Raw genomic sequence first — 16,612 nt, forward strand, 5'->3', positions numbered from 1 at the left:
CCATAATAAAACTTAAAAATGCATGCACATGTACACGCACACGTGTTAATCGAGGACACGGCTAACAAAAGGAAAATTTTGTACGCGTACAATATTTCTATCGTCTGTGCAGGCCTTAAGTATTCTAAGCGGGTAGCAAGGGCGGTACGCAGCGAACTGCTAACAGTAGCAGTTTGCTGTGATTTATTTCACTTGCTTCCGAATTCGTTTTTCTTTTGGCTAACAATAAATAAATATGTACTTTCAATGTAATGATAAATTAAAATTCAGAGTATCCCCCAAATACCTATTTTGCTGTCATTGAGCAATTAAACAGTAACCTTTATTGTTTAAATATACTTGGATCTGTGGTGGAATGTAAGGCCTACATTACATTTACTATGTTAAATATTCCATGTCGTGGTATAACAATCTGCATATTGTTACAAGTTACACCCCAAAAGTTTTCCATTTTCCTCTGAATATGAAGATAAGATATCGACTAATCTTACGTATTTCGAATTGAGATTCTCTCAATATTAAATGAAAGAATTCTAAGAAATATTCAGTTAGCGAATTAAATGAATTACGTATACCTATCTACTCGTGTATTCTCAAAATAAAATGACGTCAACATCAACGCTGTACTATTACATTATGTGGTGAATAAATCTTGATATGAATAATTAATATGCAAATCAGAATCTACATAGTATCACCTCTGGGAATGTCTACATTGTAATAGACGGTCAACATTGTAATGATCCTAAATAAAGCCATAATAATTATCTAATTATCTGCGAAGCTTTAACATTTATATTATACCATAATTTTCTCTCTGATTTCTCGCGACTTTGTTTGAGTAATTAACTATTATTATAAAAATATACAGTTCCCCATCCAACAACAATGTTTTGCCACTTTTACTAGCATTCAATAATATAAATAATATATTTACGGATTTACTATTTATTATTCACAAATATATCAAACTAGCTATAACCCGCGACTTCGTCCGCGTAACCGGGATATATTTACTAACCGGGATAAAAAGTGGGCTATATTCTTTTTCATCCCATATAATAGAATAGATATTTGATATACACGTACACGAAATTTTATAGTGATTAGTTAATCAGTTAAGGTGCTATAGTATCATATTTATCATATATATAGTATATATCATAGTTTGTATCAGAAAAAAAAGAATTTATATTGTCGCTTACCTTACAGATGCAAGTGAAGCAGCTACTCCAATCTTGCACGAGTCTTGCGTCTTGCAGGGGTACAAGCTCGCCTTCGTTAGAGCAAGGAGCACGTTTACCAACTGAAATATAGAATTGTGCATAAAACATTGTATACATTTTACCAGAAAGAGATATTGTAATAGCCGTTAATTTGGGTATACCATGGCCCAACACATGTTTCTACCGCTGAACTATGCTTAGCTGTATTACGGTTTGAAAGGTGAAATTTTGTAATAAAATTACAGAGTATGGAGGCATAAGATAATTAATGAATGATTAATTATATTTCATTATAATTATTTATTTATAATTATAAAATTCATTTCATTTATTTATTAAACTTTATATAGCTTGATATAACGTCACCTATAGATGAGTGTCATGGAGACCGTATTCACGTCAACAGATATACCGCTTTCTATCAAGTGAATCGTCAACTTGTTTGTCATTCCAAATTGAATAAAACTTAAAAGAAATTACGTTATCATAAAAATAACGAACGAAATTGTGTATAGTCACTGATAGACTGATAGATCTGGCTAGATCTAGATATGACAGACACGTTATGAATATTTTAATGTTTAAAGATAACGCATTGATATTTAGTAATTAAAATATTAATAAAAGTATCTCTGAGGAAGAAGATCAATGAACTCTGTAAAGTATTTTAAATCCTGCACACTACGCTTTTTAAATAAAAAAAATCTGATTTTAATTGTTTCAATAAATATATTTTGTTGTTAGAATAAGTACGTTCTGGATATATGTCAAAATATTTAAACTGTTTATTGAAATATTTTATATTATTAAAAACTAAACAATGAACTATTACAGATTAACTAAACATGAAAAATATGATAACAAGAAATCATTTTATAAATTCCCACTATAAACATTTTTATATTTTTAAATAAATACCTAAAGTATATTCAATAAAGATTTACAACAATAACTGCTACTGACTTTTCCACTATCTTGATGAACCCATAAAAAAAATTAAGTAGCTTCATCAAAAAATCCTAGTGTACAAAACCATGACCTATTTTGTTTTAATTAAAAAAAAAAAACATGATTTTATGTAGTTTAAACTTAGAAGATAACATGTGTACAGAAAACTAGCCAGTGTCGTGAATTCCCAAAATTCAAATCCAAATTGGGTACATTACCTCGCTGGTCACACATATACCTACCTATAAGTTACTATACATTACGAGTATAGCCCGTGCAGCTAATTTATTATGTAAGAAATATAGCAGCTTTAGAGGCACCAAAATACTGGAGTAGAATATAGAAACGTTTTTAACCGTCGTCTTTTAGACGTAATATAACATAACCTCCATAGATATACATAAGTAACCCATGGCATTTCTCAAGCGTTAACATTTCTCGCAACTTAGATGGTTTTAAATTAAGCACTGTATTAGTTAATACTACCTACTTATAGGAGGGAGAAAGGATTGTTAGTACTGGAAACACTGATCCCCATTGCTAGTAATAAACCTTAACAGCTTGACCTCCATGCAGTTCTCACTGGAAGTCACCGTAGTTAATTCCTAGCAAATTCGTCACAATCAGTTAAGTAACCTGACTTTATCTTTGCCTCATGAATACAATGCTATCGTAGGTTCACACTAACATACATACATACATAGGCTGACAGGATTGCTATTCGATCTACATTCCTTTAAAAAATACCTACTTATACTCCTTGCGCTAACTAAGAGGTTAATATACCTCTCAGGTAGCAACAATTGCACTTACATAGCAGTAAGACACTTTTTGACGAATAAACAAATTTTGACAGAAAAGTTCCTACTAATAGTGTAAGAACTCGACTCTAACTCAAAATGTTATAGACACATGTAAATTTTTTTATACTTGGCATATAAAGTAAACAATTTTGACATCTCTTTTTATGGAAATTACGTTACTCGGCCAAAGGTCTCACTTATATGGTCAACTATTGTCATAGATATATAAATACAGACAAAATACATAATCAATTACCATACACACTTTTTAGTCCAGCTATATATTCAATTTACACGTAGTTATCTCTATAAAAAGACATGCCAATATTGTATACTAAATATGAAAAGAAGAAAAAAATGCATATTGCTTCACAATAGAAGTTGGTAAGACGATGGTACACAGCCAGCCGATAAATCGCTAATAATCATTATTAGCACTTGGATATTTTAATTACGGCATTTTCTAATACATTCTTAAGGAGTTAAAAGTGATATAAATATACCTACTTGAACCAAGTACAACTTAAGTTTTATCTGCTACTTTTATTTATTTAAAGTTAATTGAAGATCATGATTTTGGACAATCACCTTAATTCTTAAAACAAATCGAGATCATAATCTACTCCAGTCTATGCATATGCCATTTTTGTGTATACTTTTCCTTTTTTTAAGTTATTGAATCTATGCTTCTCTATAATTTTCAGATTTCCTTTTTTATAAACGTCGACATAAATATAAAAATATTGATCGATTTTCGTCAAATCGATTCTCTTATAGATTGATTCTAATTCCGATCAATTGAAAAATACAGATTCTTATCATTCTTATTCGATATTTTTGCCCAAGATAGGAAACCATACTCGCCAGGTGCCCTCATAGTGGCCACTGAGTGCGGAGGAGGTTGCGGTTTACCAATACGCGTGGGAACATTTTACTGTCCACTACTAACAGTGCAAGTAAAGCACTTTAAACTGTCTTGTTGAATAATTTACGACAGTCCTAAAGAGACCATTACAAAGTTTGCAGGTAACAAATTGTCCTACATCATTTCTTTGACAGGAAATATTGCATTATTCATATAACATAAAATATAATATATACAATAGATATTGTATAGAGATCAATAGAGATTTTTTTTCTATACTATTGTTTTGACAGCAAGTTTGGTTATGATAACGTATGGTTATACTGCCCCTATCGCGACAATTTTCATCTCAAATACCCGCGTAAGAGATTCCACTGACTTTTTTACCCCATAAAACCAATTTATAACGTAGTGCAAGTACCACTATATCATGGGAGAAACATATTCCAAATTACCACCATTTTAGGTTGCAATTTGGAATAAAATCCCAAAAAGTTTAAATGACTTTATTTATCACCAATTGTAAAATATGATGAGTTGCCATTTTTGAAGATCAGTCATTTCCCTATTATAACCCACAATTCAATTCATAGATGACTTGGTTTATTGTAACAAGTATAACTAATTCAAAATTTAAGATGAAGACAAGATATGACAAATGTCTTTACTTAGCAAATAAAAAAGACTTCAATAGTAAACACACACACACACACATATTGTTAAATAAGGAGATGTTTGTAGACATTGAAAATATTTTAAATTAGAATGCGGAATCGCGCGTCAAGTAGGTTCTGTTTTGCAAGAAGTTTTTTGCTCTACAAAGGAAAATAACATTTTAAACACAAACTTAATATGCAATCAACATGAAAATGACCCCTATTACATACTAAGAATTATGAAAATGGGTTCAGAATTATCGACATAATCTCGTTACAAAAAATTTAGATAAATTGAGAACGATCGATTAAAAACAAAAATTTACTATAATAAAAAACTCATTAGCTATCAGCTTAAGAATGGGTATCAGCTAATCGTTCATAAAAGTGGAACACACTTGGCCGCAGTAAGACGACACAACAATGTCGTCATCAGATGTCGTAGCTGAACGATCACACTACTACCTTGATTTAGATCTACGGATCCGCATTCTTATTACGTACCTACCTAGTCATTTCTGGCGCCGTCGTCGCCAGTGTCCTGCGTAAATATTTTGGCAATTAATGTATGCTTATGACCAACATGTTTTACGAGAACACATAATGTTTGGTAGCGGACTCATTAATAATATGGTATCCGTCTCATTTACTGTTATTTATACCGAAACTACTTATCAAATTTAACACACAAGCTTCATGTTAAAAATGGTAATTACACGATATTACCGATTGATTCAAGGCAATGTTAATCATCAACAATTATTCTACTATAATATCCACCGTAGGTACCCATCTTCGTTTTGTGGACAAGTTGTATTTACATTTCATAATAGCTATCTCATAGCAACGAGCGGTGTTCAAGGTAAACGAATATATAAATAATTCACTGAATTTTAAATGAACAAATTAGATAGGTAATTCATATTGTTGAGGATTTAAATTATGTCGTATAATAAAAAAGCTTTCCAGCTACGAAAATTAATTACTATTATATATAATGTTCAAACTAATTCCATGATAATCATGTAAATCGTAGTAACAGAATCTGGTTTGAATGCACATCACGATTAAGGAAAGTCCTTCGATATCGTAGATGAATTTGTAGATAAGTAGTTAAGTTCATCAATGTCAATACCTACATTACACAAGACTTTATATTCGGCATGTTAAAATTTATGACTTTATAAATCAAAGCATTATGCATAACAAAGTGACAAATTCTTCCTTGAGAAAAACCTTGGTGTACTTAATTAATTTATCAATAAGTACTTTGCTCGACCGCCATTATTGCCACAAGATTACATACAAATTTAATAAAGAAAAAAAAATGTCGAATATCGTGCAATATATAGGAAATATCGTGTAATATAGGAAAACAGGCTTTTGTAGATATAATTTATTTGAGATCACTTACCTTACACCAAGTTTTCCTGAGACATGTGCTATAGTCTAATAGGCTCTATAGTACCTACATAAAACATTATACATATTTTATAATTTAATTTAAATTTTCTTAATAATTTACTTATATATATATATACGCAAACATATATATATATATATATATATATATATATATATATATATATATATATATATATTATTACACAATAACATTATTGAAATATATATCTAGATTTCAGTGTACCCTTTTAATATAATATAGTTTCTTGCTTCTTTATATCTTTTCACATATGCTTAATACTCGAATATCAATCACCGTTAAATATTCGAATACTATTATTCCAGCAAGTGACATGAAATTATGCTAATAACGAAACTGTACGGTACATTAAACACTTTACACGCAGTTTGATTGCTATGTTTTAGATATAAAGCATATGCGCGTATACATAAAGTAATCGTTAGGTCGGTGTTTATAAGTCATTTTAATAATAAAGTCTAGATTGATGACATTAATTTTCGAAAGTTGCTCCTTCAGCGCAGTGTTCAATCACAGCCTAAGGATAAACTGTCATTAGTATAGCCCTGCTTTACATGAATCAATGTATGTAATAGATATCTACCGCTATTAGCTCAGACTTTAATGCTCCATAATCGTATCCTGATTACGCAATCATTTTTAATGTATTTTTTCTTTTCAATAACGTGGTTAATAGCTAGTCTTCGTTTCAATTTTATATCCGTTCCTTTGTGAAAAGCCTCTAAATAAACAAATATATTTACTAATCATTTAATTACAAATCACAGCGAACATAAATTTATATTAGGAACATAATGACCCAAATTTGTGTATTAAATACCCTAAATAATTTTAATAATTAATATAACATGTTGTCACTTACTAGTTATTAACATATAACATGAACGTGAAATATATATATATTTTTAAATTTTGTATCTTGTTCTATTCACCGTAAGAAATCACCACTGTATGTACCACGTACATTTATTCGTCATAATAATAACTCTTTAACGTCCCACTGCTGGGAACGAATCTCTCCCCATGAGATATTATTATTAATACGTGAGGGAATAATGGGAATTAATTATCTCATTGCTAACGTCCTATCAGGTCGACCTCCACGCGGTTCCCTCTGAAAACCTCGTGATTAATTCCTAACGAATTAATCATAATGAGTTGACTAATCCGACTTTATTCTTATCTAGCATCTCTCACAGATGAATATCAGTGCTGACGAGCTTACCATTCTATTGTCATTCATTAAAAAACTATTATACAGATAAGACATCAAACCAAGATATCAGAACAGTATAGACTGTTCACATATCTTGATGTTTTAATTTGTTTTTTTTTTTTTGTACTATTCTCGTCATATCAGCCATTAACTATCCACTACTGAACATAGGTTTTACCCATTGACTGCCATCAGGAACGGTCTTAAACCACCTGTACTGACTCCCTGCAATGCATTTGAGGTTGCTCCATCTAGTGAAGGGTCCTTCTGCACAGTGTTATAGTATGGTATAAAAAATTTTTACAAATACATACTAGCCCATATTGATAAAACGAATTATTTCTTGCAAACTTGTGAATAGGAAAGAAGTGGGGAATCCTTGTAAAATCATAACGTCATAACCAATTTTAAGAGAGAATTTGTTTCTCATAGGAACTGAGTGCAACTGTAAAATCAGTCTTCAAAGCTCTTCAAAATATCCAAGAATTTTTATCAGAGTCTACACACAGATTCTAAATTATTTACTACCTATCATATATCTAGATTATTTACTTCCTTATTCCGATCAGATAAAGTTACGTTTGACATTTTTCTTTATAATGAGACAAATAAAATAATTATTATCGTCATAGATCCCTCATTTATTACATAAAGGCGTGATTGATTTAATTAACATTGAATTGTTTTAAACAGCAATTGAGTATTGTCAATTGCTTAGATTCTCATGTCACGTCTCTTTGGACGTGCGCGTAAGTACTTACTTAACCGACACTAACAAGTTTAATAAATACCTAACAATAGATCCGTGTACAACAGCCCACTCCTGGAACCTTAGAAGACAATTAACGTTATTGGTTTTCTGTTCTAAGAAGGGAAATATAACCTCTCGTTTTGAACAATCCTGGGTTCAATATTTTTACAACTTGTGTTCATTTTAATAGACATTACTGGATATTAGGAATTGTCAAAACAATTGTCGGAAACGATGAATGCATTAAATTCATTAAATAATTACAATACATTAAGTTCATAAAATTTTTAATATTGTGTAATCCTGAGATTTGAATGTTTAGATAGCTACTTTTTCTAAGAAAAAACCACAAGTTGAGAGCATCTAATGAAATATAGTAACTATCATCTATTGAGTAACTCTATTGATTTACATGATGTTATTGGTAACCGCTGGTATGCATCATTAATAATAACGTTCACAATAGTTATATTGTGTGATGTGACATATCATCTCTCACTGATAACAACTCTACCAGTGTGAACCAATAGACTGATGAATCTGCCATTCCATCTGTCAATCAGTAAAAATCCTTCAGATTGAAGGAAATTTTAATAATTAAGATTAGTAATGAAGCCTCCTCTGGAAAGTATCATGGTTAATTCCAAGTGAATTCATAACAATGTGCCAACTGAGCTAATTTCATTACCATACTTCACTACCATACCTCGGTAGGTACCATACCACACATAACATACCCAGGCGCGTGGAATAAAATACTACCATTGCACAATTTTATGACGTTCAGACTTGTTTAATAGTAACATAAAGAAGAAAAGAGAAATTGATAGTAATAGGTACGGCAATCTCCATTGCAAGCAATATATCTTATCAGATCGATCTCCATGCAGTTTCCTCTAGAAGCCACAATAATTAATTCTTAGCCAACTGACCAAGGTTGACTGACAAACCTGACTGAGGTTTCATCTTCACCTATCACCTCTCATACGAGCTCCGCCAGTGTATACTGATAGCACAAGCGGAGTTACCATTCTATTACCATCTACTAAGTAATGTTAAGATAATTACTAATAACAACGGAGTTTGCGGACACCGAATCGACGAGCGTGAAGGCGAGCGCTAGCAGGCAGGCAGCGGCGGCGTGTGCGGAGCGGCGCGGCGCCCGCATGGTCGCAACTACTCGCGGCGCCGGCGCCCGCCGTTCAGCGCTCCTCGCATCACACCCTCGCGCCACGCCAATCTTGCGCAACACCTGATGAATATCATAAAGGTAAAATACCAACAAATAAGTACATGTTCACATTGGGTCAATTACTGACATCAAACTGCTAAAACTGAAAATTGATTCAAGTCTGTGCTGCACTGTCGTGACAGAACTAACTCCATATAAATAGTACTAAGTAGATATTCAGATTCAGACTTGGTTACCTTTAACTGACCCAATGTAAATTTATTTCATCAATTTTATGACTGGTAATATCTATTACTAGCTTTTGCCTACAACTTCATACGCGTAAATTTTGAAAGTAGGTAACCACTTTTAGATGACGTAACGAATTTTAGATCTTAAATATATAACTAAGAAAACTATATCAAATTTGGTACAACAGTTTCAGTTTGATGCTAGAACAAACATACAGACAGATAAATATACTATAAAAAATATTTTGACTTCTATTGCTCTTATTAAAATCACTCCTATATGTTTTTCTTAAATATACAAACATCGTTTAGTTACATTTTTATTATATTAGTAAGATTTTAATTTGGTTGGTCATTTGGAGAGCAAGGATAAAAGAAGAATTACGAAAGAAAAAAAATGAAAAAAGATAAAGAGATTTATCAAGCTCGAATGAGTAGAGATGTTGATAGGGGCCACTGTAGACGAACGTACATATATCAACCAAATAGGCGACAACGTACGGAAGAAGGGCCAAATTAAAAGTACCCGTAACTGGTTATATGAATATGTAAGCTCGCCTGTTATGGGTACTTTTAATTTGTAATCAGTCTATTCAAATTAATTAATGTAGAGGAAGCAAAAAATATCTGTAAGATTCGGAATATTTGGCTTTCCATTATTTCTAATGGGAGATAGGCGACACGTATATCGTCATAGTCGTAGAATACTGACGGATCTTTATATGTAATCTTTGTCAGATCCGTCAGTATTCTACGACTATGACGATATGTGTGTACGAGTATGTATTTAGTAAAAAATTTTGTAAAAAGAAAAAATCTGATTGATGCAAAATTATGAATAATTAAAAACTAATTCCACATTTGATTACTTTAGGTACATAGAATATTAGCACCGTCATTTATGACTGTTTGATACAGCAATATTAAATAAATAAAGCCAAAAAGTAATAGTATAACATACTAAGATTTATTTTTAATCTATATATCATAGTGGTGTAAATCCAACCAAATATATTGTATTGGTCTTCCAAAAATAACTTGTTAATAAAAAGTTATTGCCTCACAATTAAATATAGATCCATTTACTTCCCTACTGGTTACTGTTAAATTTAATACAAAGAACATACTTGTACGTTACTCTCTTTAGAAATTACTACCTACTTCTATCACAAAGATTGCAAGTACCATTTTTGTACTCTGTGTATACAAAGAGAAATCTATCAAATATTTGTATCTATATTGTTTCTATATTGGCGAATATTTACATTTAAATAATGCAAATTTTTATCATATAAGCAGATCCCAGGAATCAACTAAAAAAACACACAGTACCATCTAAATCGCAAATTCAGCGGAACGCTTAAGTACTATAGGTACTAGAATGACTTGTTGACATTTTAAAATATTTTTGATTTAAATAAATACATATAAAACATAAAAATGTCTAGATCCTCTTCGTGTGAGTCTGAGTTGAATTCAAATGTTTATATTGTGTGAGGAACAAGAACTGAACTTTAAAGCACCACAACAAAGGCAATATATTAAACTACTATAAAATTTTCGCTGTACAACTACACCGGAGCTATTTCAAGCTTCGGTGTAGTTGTACAGCGGTGTAGTAGTACCTGAGTAATTGTGTAAATAATCGTATTCTGTGGTAGAATGTAGACACATGGATAGGTACATGAACGTCCCCCACATGTTGTAACCACTTGTCACTGTCTATTAAAATCAGGTTCGCAATATACTATTTAATATTAATGAAAGCAAATAAATAAATATTGATAATCAAGGTACATACCGGTTTATTACAAAATTTAATACAATAAGGAAAAATCCTTTTTTTTGCCCGAACATAATTCGTAATAGGTAATTTGTTCTGCGAAAATTTATAAAAATTGTTTATGTATGTTCCTGTGGATGTATAATAAAAGCACCAAGAATCACATCATCTCTATAATTGCCAAAAACTTTGATTTGATGAAACACTGTCATAAAAAAAATGCATATAAAATATTGTACATTCCCTATATGACCCAAATACGAGCTAATGTAATTTTTAAACGATATTAAAAGAAAATTGAATAAAACTTTAAATAACGTTAATTTTTCAAATATATGTTTTACGAGTAGTGCTCTACGTAAAAAAATAATTGTAGTTAACATACCTGTCGAGAGTTCATAACCATAATTAAAGGTGATTGTACCAACAAGTTGTTTATAAAAAACAATTTTAAATTCTACAACTTTTTGACAACTCAACTACGTCAAATACACTCGTAGAATTTACATATGAAATTGGTTTCGGTATGTAATATTATCTATCGAATGTTACTAGATATAAGGTTTAATACGTCGTATAGCTAAAATTATCCACTTTAAGCAATTATCTGTTTGTATAGATATATGTACACACATTTACATATAAAGTATAATATGGATTTAAAAACACAAGGAATATCTTAAATTTTTTTTTTAATTTAACGTTTATCAAAATTAAAAATTACACATTCTCATATTTATTGATATATTTCCCATATTACTCAGAACGACAAGATTTTGTTCACATCGATTTTGTTTTATCGTAGAACAAATCGTAGAACAGCAGCAAATAGACTTAACAGTACTTAAAACTAAGACTCAAAATTAAGTAACACGAGAAGCTTCGCAGCCGCTAGAAATAAATGCAATGAAAGCACATTGACCTTGCAACCTTAAGCACCTTGACATAGAACGTAGTAGATAGCTTTTTTATTTCCTACTCTTAATTACATACTCGTCGTGTTTATTTGCACAAAAATCAATTACGTAAATGTGATTTTTTATTAGAAATTGATATTCTTATTCTAAGAGACTAATCTAATTCAAAGAGACTATTTACTAAAAAATGCTTTTAAACGTTATAATAGCTCTTATTTATTATGTTCTTATAACTAATGCAAATACCAGAAAATTCTCCATTTGCCAGGTGATCAGTTTTATTGGGCTAGTGTCGATAAATATTATAGTGCGTACCTAAACTATTTTCATGTGTGAATTAGTACGCAATAAATTTAATCTTTTTAGAATTGTAGTGAAAATCAAATATACCTTTAAAATCTAAACAATATAAAACTAAATAGTCCGTCTGTGTACATCGAGTATTGGCATAGAATAATATTGGTATTGATTTATATTGTAATAAAGTTGCATGGAACTAAAACCTCAAAATAAATAGTGCTTAATAAAAATTTTATCATATAATTAAAGGAACAAATAAAAAATCGATATATTGATTGTATATTTTGATTTGTTACTAATTTAATTTAGATAATGCTTTTGTGATTATTTCAACAAAACTTGGTTACCTATTACATTAAGCACTATTGAAAGTATTGAAACAAACTATAAAATCCCTAAATAGTTTTTCGATTCATCACATCAGTCGTTATCTATGCTCTATTGAACATAGGCCTCCCCCATAGACAGCCATAAAGAATGGTCCTGAGCCACTTCATCCACTGACTCCCTGCAATGCATTTGAGATCATCACTCCATTTAGTGGATTTTCAATTCACTGTAGATAAATTATATATACTGCAAGTGTATTTATCCAATTTATAAGAAAAATGTTTCAAACGGGACAGATGATGTATGTTCGTAAATATTTTTATCATTAATAACAGTTATAAGAGTGAAACAAACAACTACAAAAAAATCTAAACGTAAAGACGACGGAAAGCGACTTTGTTTTTTTTTTATGGCAGTGAATTTGCAGAGTACAGAGGAATAGCACCTGAGTCCTCAGGAATGGCAACGCATTAGGGATATCATGGGCGAAACAGTATATTCTGTTATGTCCATTGTACTGCTCATGTCATTTATCCTTGTTTGCTATTTTAAGTTGCATAAAAAAAATTATGTAGAGATTGAAATAATTAACCAAGAAATATTTTTATATGTAAATATATAATTAATTAAATATTTTTTATATCATATTGTTATCATAGGGTATATGTAATCATTATATTTTAGAGACAACAAATCTATTTAATTAAAATACACAAAATCAAATTCAGGTTTTACTTTGTCACAATATAGAAGCATAGGGAAAAACTAATTAAAATGGCTGTAACATAACAATCTGGTTCACTAACGAGCAAAGTTGATAAGCTTATGCTTTTCGAATTATATGTTAATTAATTATTCAAAGCTAATAAGAGAATTAATGACCCCGACTGTATTAGTACCTATCGGTTGTACAGTTGATAGAATTCCGATCTGACGTCCTTAGCACATTTTTTACAGCATACCACGCGATCATTGACCTCGAGTACTTTAACATGCGAACATATACCATTTATTCATTAATAATAACAGGGTGGAGCAAAAAGTGGCTCATATTAAGAACGCTTACACGGCGCGCACTCGCGGTCTACGAGAGTCTCGACTCGCCAATATTGTCAATTACTAACAGTTCCGGTTTCACATCCTCCTTGATAATGCGTTTTTGGACTCGAAAAAAATATAATACATTCACTTGTATGTATTATATTCTCTGATTACAATATAAACACATTATATAATAATGTAATCAAAACTAAATTCCGCCTTCGTTTTTCTTTAAATTAAACTAATTAATTTCGTACTTGAAAATTATTATATATTTAATTCAGTAATTATTATTAGACTTAATTTTCATTAACCTTCTTTTAGAAGGTTTTTTGACTAATCCTACTAATTAAGTTTTACTACTACATACAATGAATATAAATATATATTTATTTAAAATGTTTCATAAAAAGATAAATAAAAAAAAAACTACATTTTTTTATAATATTTTTTAAAAATTGCTTTTGTGTTTTAGTTTTAATATAAAAAAGAATTATGAAAATGCAATTATTGATAGGTACTGCATAGAATGTAGTATTCATTAGAAATGAAAATATAAACAAATTGGTTTTCTATATGAGAAAAGGAAACTTTGAAATAAAACAAACAAATAAATGTACTTGTACAGCTTGTACTATAGATACAAGGTAAGTTATAAAAATATATATATATAATATATATATATATATATATATATATATATATATATATATATATAATAAATATAACATAAGAATACTCAGATCAATACAAACAAACATACTCATGAATATAAAAGTTTATATTGTGCGAGGATCGTATACGCGACAATCGAAGATAAAGCGCTACACATCCACCTCTTGTATTTATTTCATAAAAATAAGATCGATTAACAAATAAATTATTATATTGGTTTTTTAAGCTGACCGAATTTGCCTTTTTTAATATATTAATTAAAAGTTTTAGATTGGATGCATAAAAATAACCTAAAAGCAAATGTTAACAAAACTAAAATTATATAATTTGGAACATATCGCAGAACCAAATTAAATTTAAATGTTAACTATGATGGACAAATAATGGAGACCGTACAATCTACCAAATTCTTAGGTATAATGATTGATGAAAATTGTAATTCGAAACTACATGTGACATATGTCTGTGATAGACTTAACAGATTTGCTTATGCTTTGCAACGCCTCCGTGAAATATCTTCCATCGATTGTGCATTACTAGCTTACCATGCACATGTTGCATCAGTCATACAGTATGGCTTAATGCTATGGAGAAATTGTACAGTATCGATAGAGAGTTCAAAGCACAAAAGAAATGCTTACGATCTGTATTTGATGCTGATTTCCTGGAGTCCTGTCGTCCAATATTTATAAAAAAATAATCTTCTAACGGTAGCATGTATGTATATAAAACAATTTTGTATTTTTGTTAAAGAAAATTCAGAATACTTTCCACTTAAACAGACAACTACAAATAAATCATTCCGTAACAGACCCCTAAATAAAATAAAATTACCCACAATAAAATTAACGTTGACGCAAAAAAGTCCATATAATATGGCGGTGACAATTTTTTATAATCTTCCAGATAATATAAGAACCCTCTCTGGAGTTTATAATCATTTAAAAAAATCATTTAAAAAAAAATTGCTCGAATGGCTAGTTGAATCGTGTTTTTACTCTATTAGGGATTTTATATCGGATGGAGATTTATTTTATTTATTTATTTATTTATTCATTAGTACAAATATGTGTACCTGGCGGACTTAATGCTAAAAGCATTCTCTCCCAGTCAACCATAGGGAAGTGTCAGAATATTCGAATGCGGTTTATACGTATTATGGTTATATTTAATACATATCATACTTATTGACTTCTTTATTTCTATTAGTACATCTCATTTTTATTGTTGACCATCTGATGTCCAATTGGTATTTATTTCTACTATTTAAACTAAACGACTGAATAAATTCAATTGTATTATCCTTAATATTTTAATTAATGTTATTTTATTATTATATTATTTCGTAATGTTTAAATCCTACAAAAAATTTTAAAACTTAATTATTGTAATTTTTGTTTTCAATACTTGCACGCTTGATCTAAGTAGATTTTGTAAGGTACTTTTAATTTATAAGATCAAATGTTTTATACCCAAAATCATTGCAAATAAAATTATTATTATTATTATTTGTTATTTTGATTTTATACTCAACGTATAGTTGGTTTTATTGCTACGAGTACGGACTGGCTGCCAAGTATCTCGTAGAATGTACAGATAATTAATTTTGATTACATGTTAAAAACCGCCGAACAATGGTACAGGTGTTTAGTATTATAGATTTATGCAGTTCGATGTAAGTGTAGCACGGAAGGTCAAGTGTTCTATGTGATAAGTGTAGCTGATTCGGGATTACTCCTGCAGTAGATAGTATTATTGGGACTATGGTTTTTTATACTGTGGTTTTTACTATTTATGGTATATACTATGGTTGCGGATTGCAAGCGACAGTGCGGGTTATTTCGTCCTTTAGGTCTGTATATTTTGCCAGTTTTTCAGCTATAGTGTTCTGTACATTGTGTGTATTTGGGACTGCAATGTCGATAATGTATGCTTTGCGATTAATTTTATCTAGGAGGGTAATATCAGGTCTATTATAATGTGTAGTTTTATCTGTCAAGATAGCACGGTCATAGTATAATTTGTGTGTAATATTTTTAACTATTACATCGGGGGTATATTTATAGTAGTGTTTTTTTATTAATTTATATCACAGTTTGTTAACAATTATGTGCATTCCGACACACGTTTTTAATCTAAATTATATAAATAATAGCGCGTAACCATTCAGGAAGTAAATAATTAAAAATATTTGGTGAATACATATATATTTTTACATACTTACTCAGCACGAAC

The 16,612-nt window shown here is 30.2% G+C and overlaps 1 protein-coding gene across 1 annotated transcript in view; it reads right to left on the reverse strand.

The window, feature by feature from the left end:
• LOC113517643 (BMP-binding endothelial regulator protein) overlaps positions 1-16,612 on the reverse strand; it is a 70,910-nt gene that overhangs the window by 34,412 nt on the left and 19,886 nt on the right. The window contains exons 2-3 of the mRNA XM_026902396.3: positions 8,978-9,161; positions 1,206-1,306 (exon numbers count right to left, since the gene is read on the reverse strand). Coding sequence (XP_026758197.2) covers positions 1,206-1,306; positions 8,978-9,077 — 201 coding nt within the window. The 5' untranslated portion in view covers positions 9,078-9,161. The remainder of the gene's footprint in view (positions 1-1,205; positions 1,307-8,977; positions 9,162-16,612) is intronic.

This window comes from Galleria mellonella, unplaced genomic scaffold, assembly GCF_026898425.1.
Source record: "Galleria mellonella isolate WM207_F2 unplaced genomic scaffold, CSIRO_AGI_GalMel_v1 utg223, whole genome shotgun sequence".
Classification (NCBI taxonomy): Eukaryota; Metazoa; Arthropoda; class Insecta; order Lepidoptera; family Pyralidae; genus Galleria; species Galleria mellonella.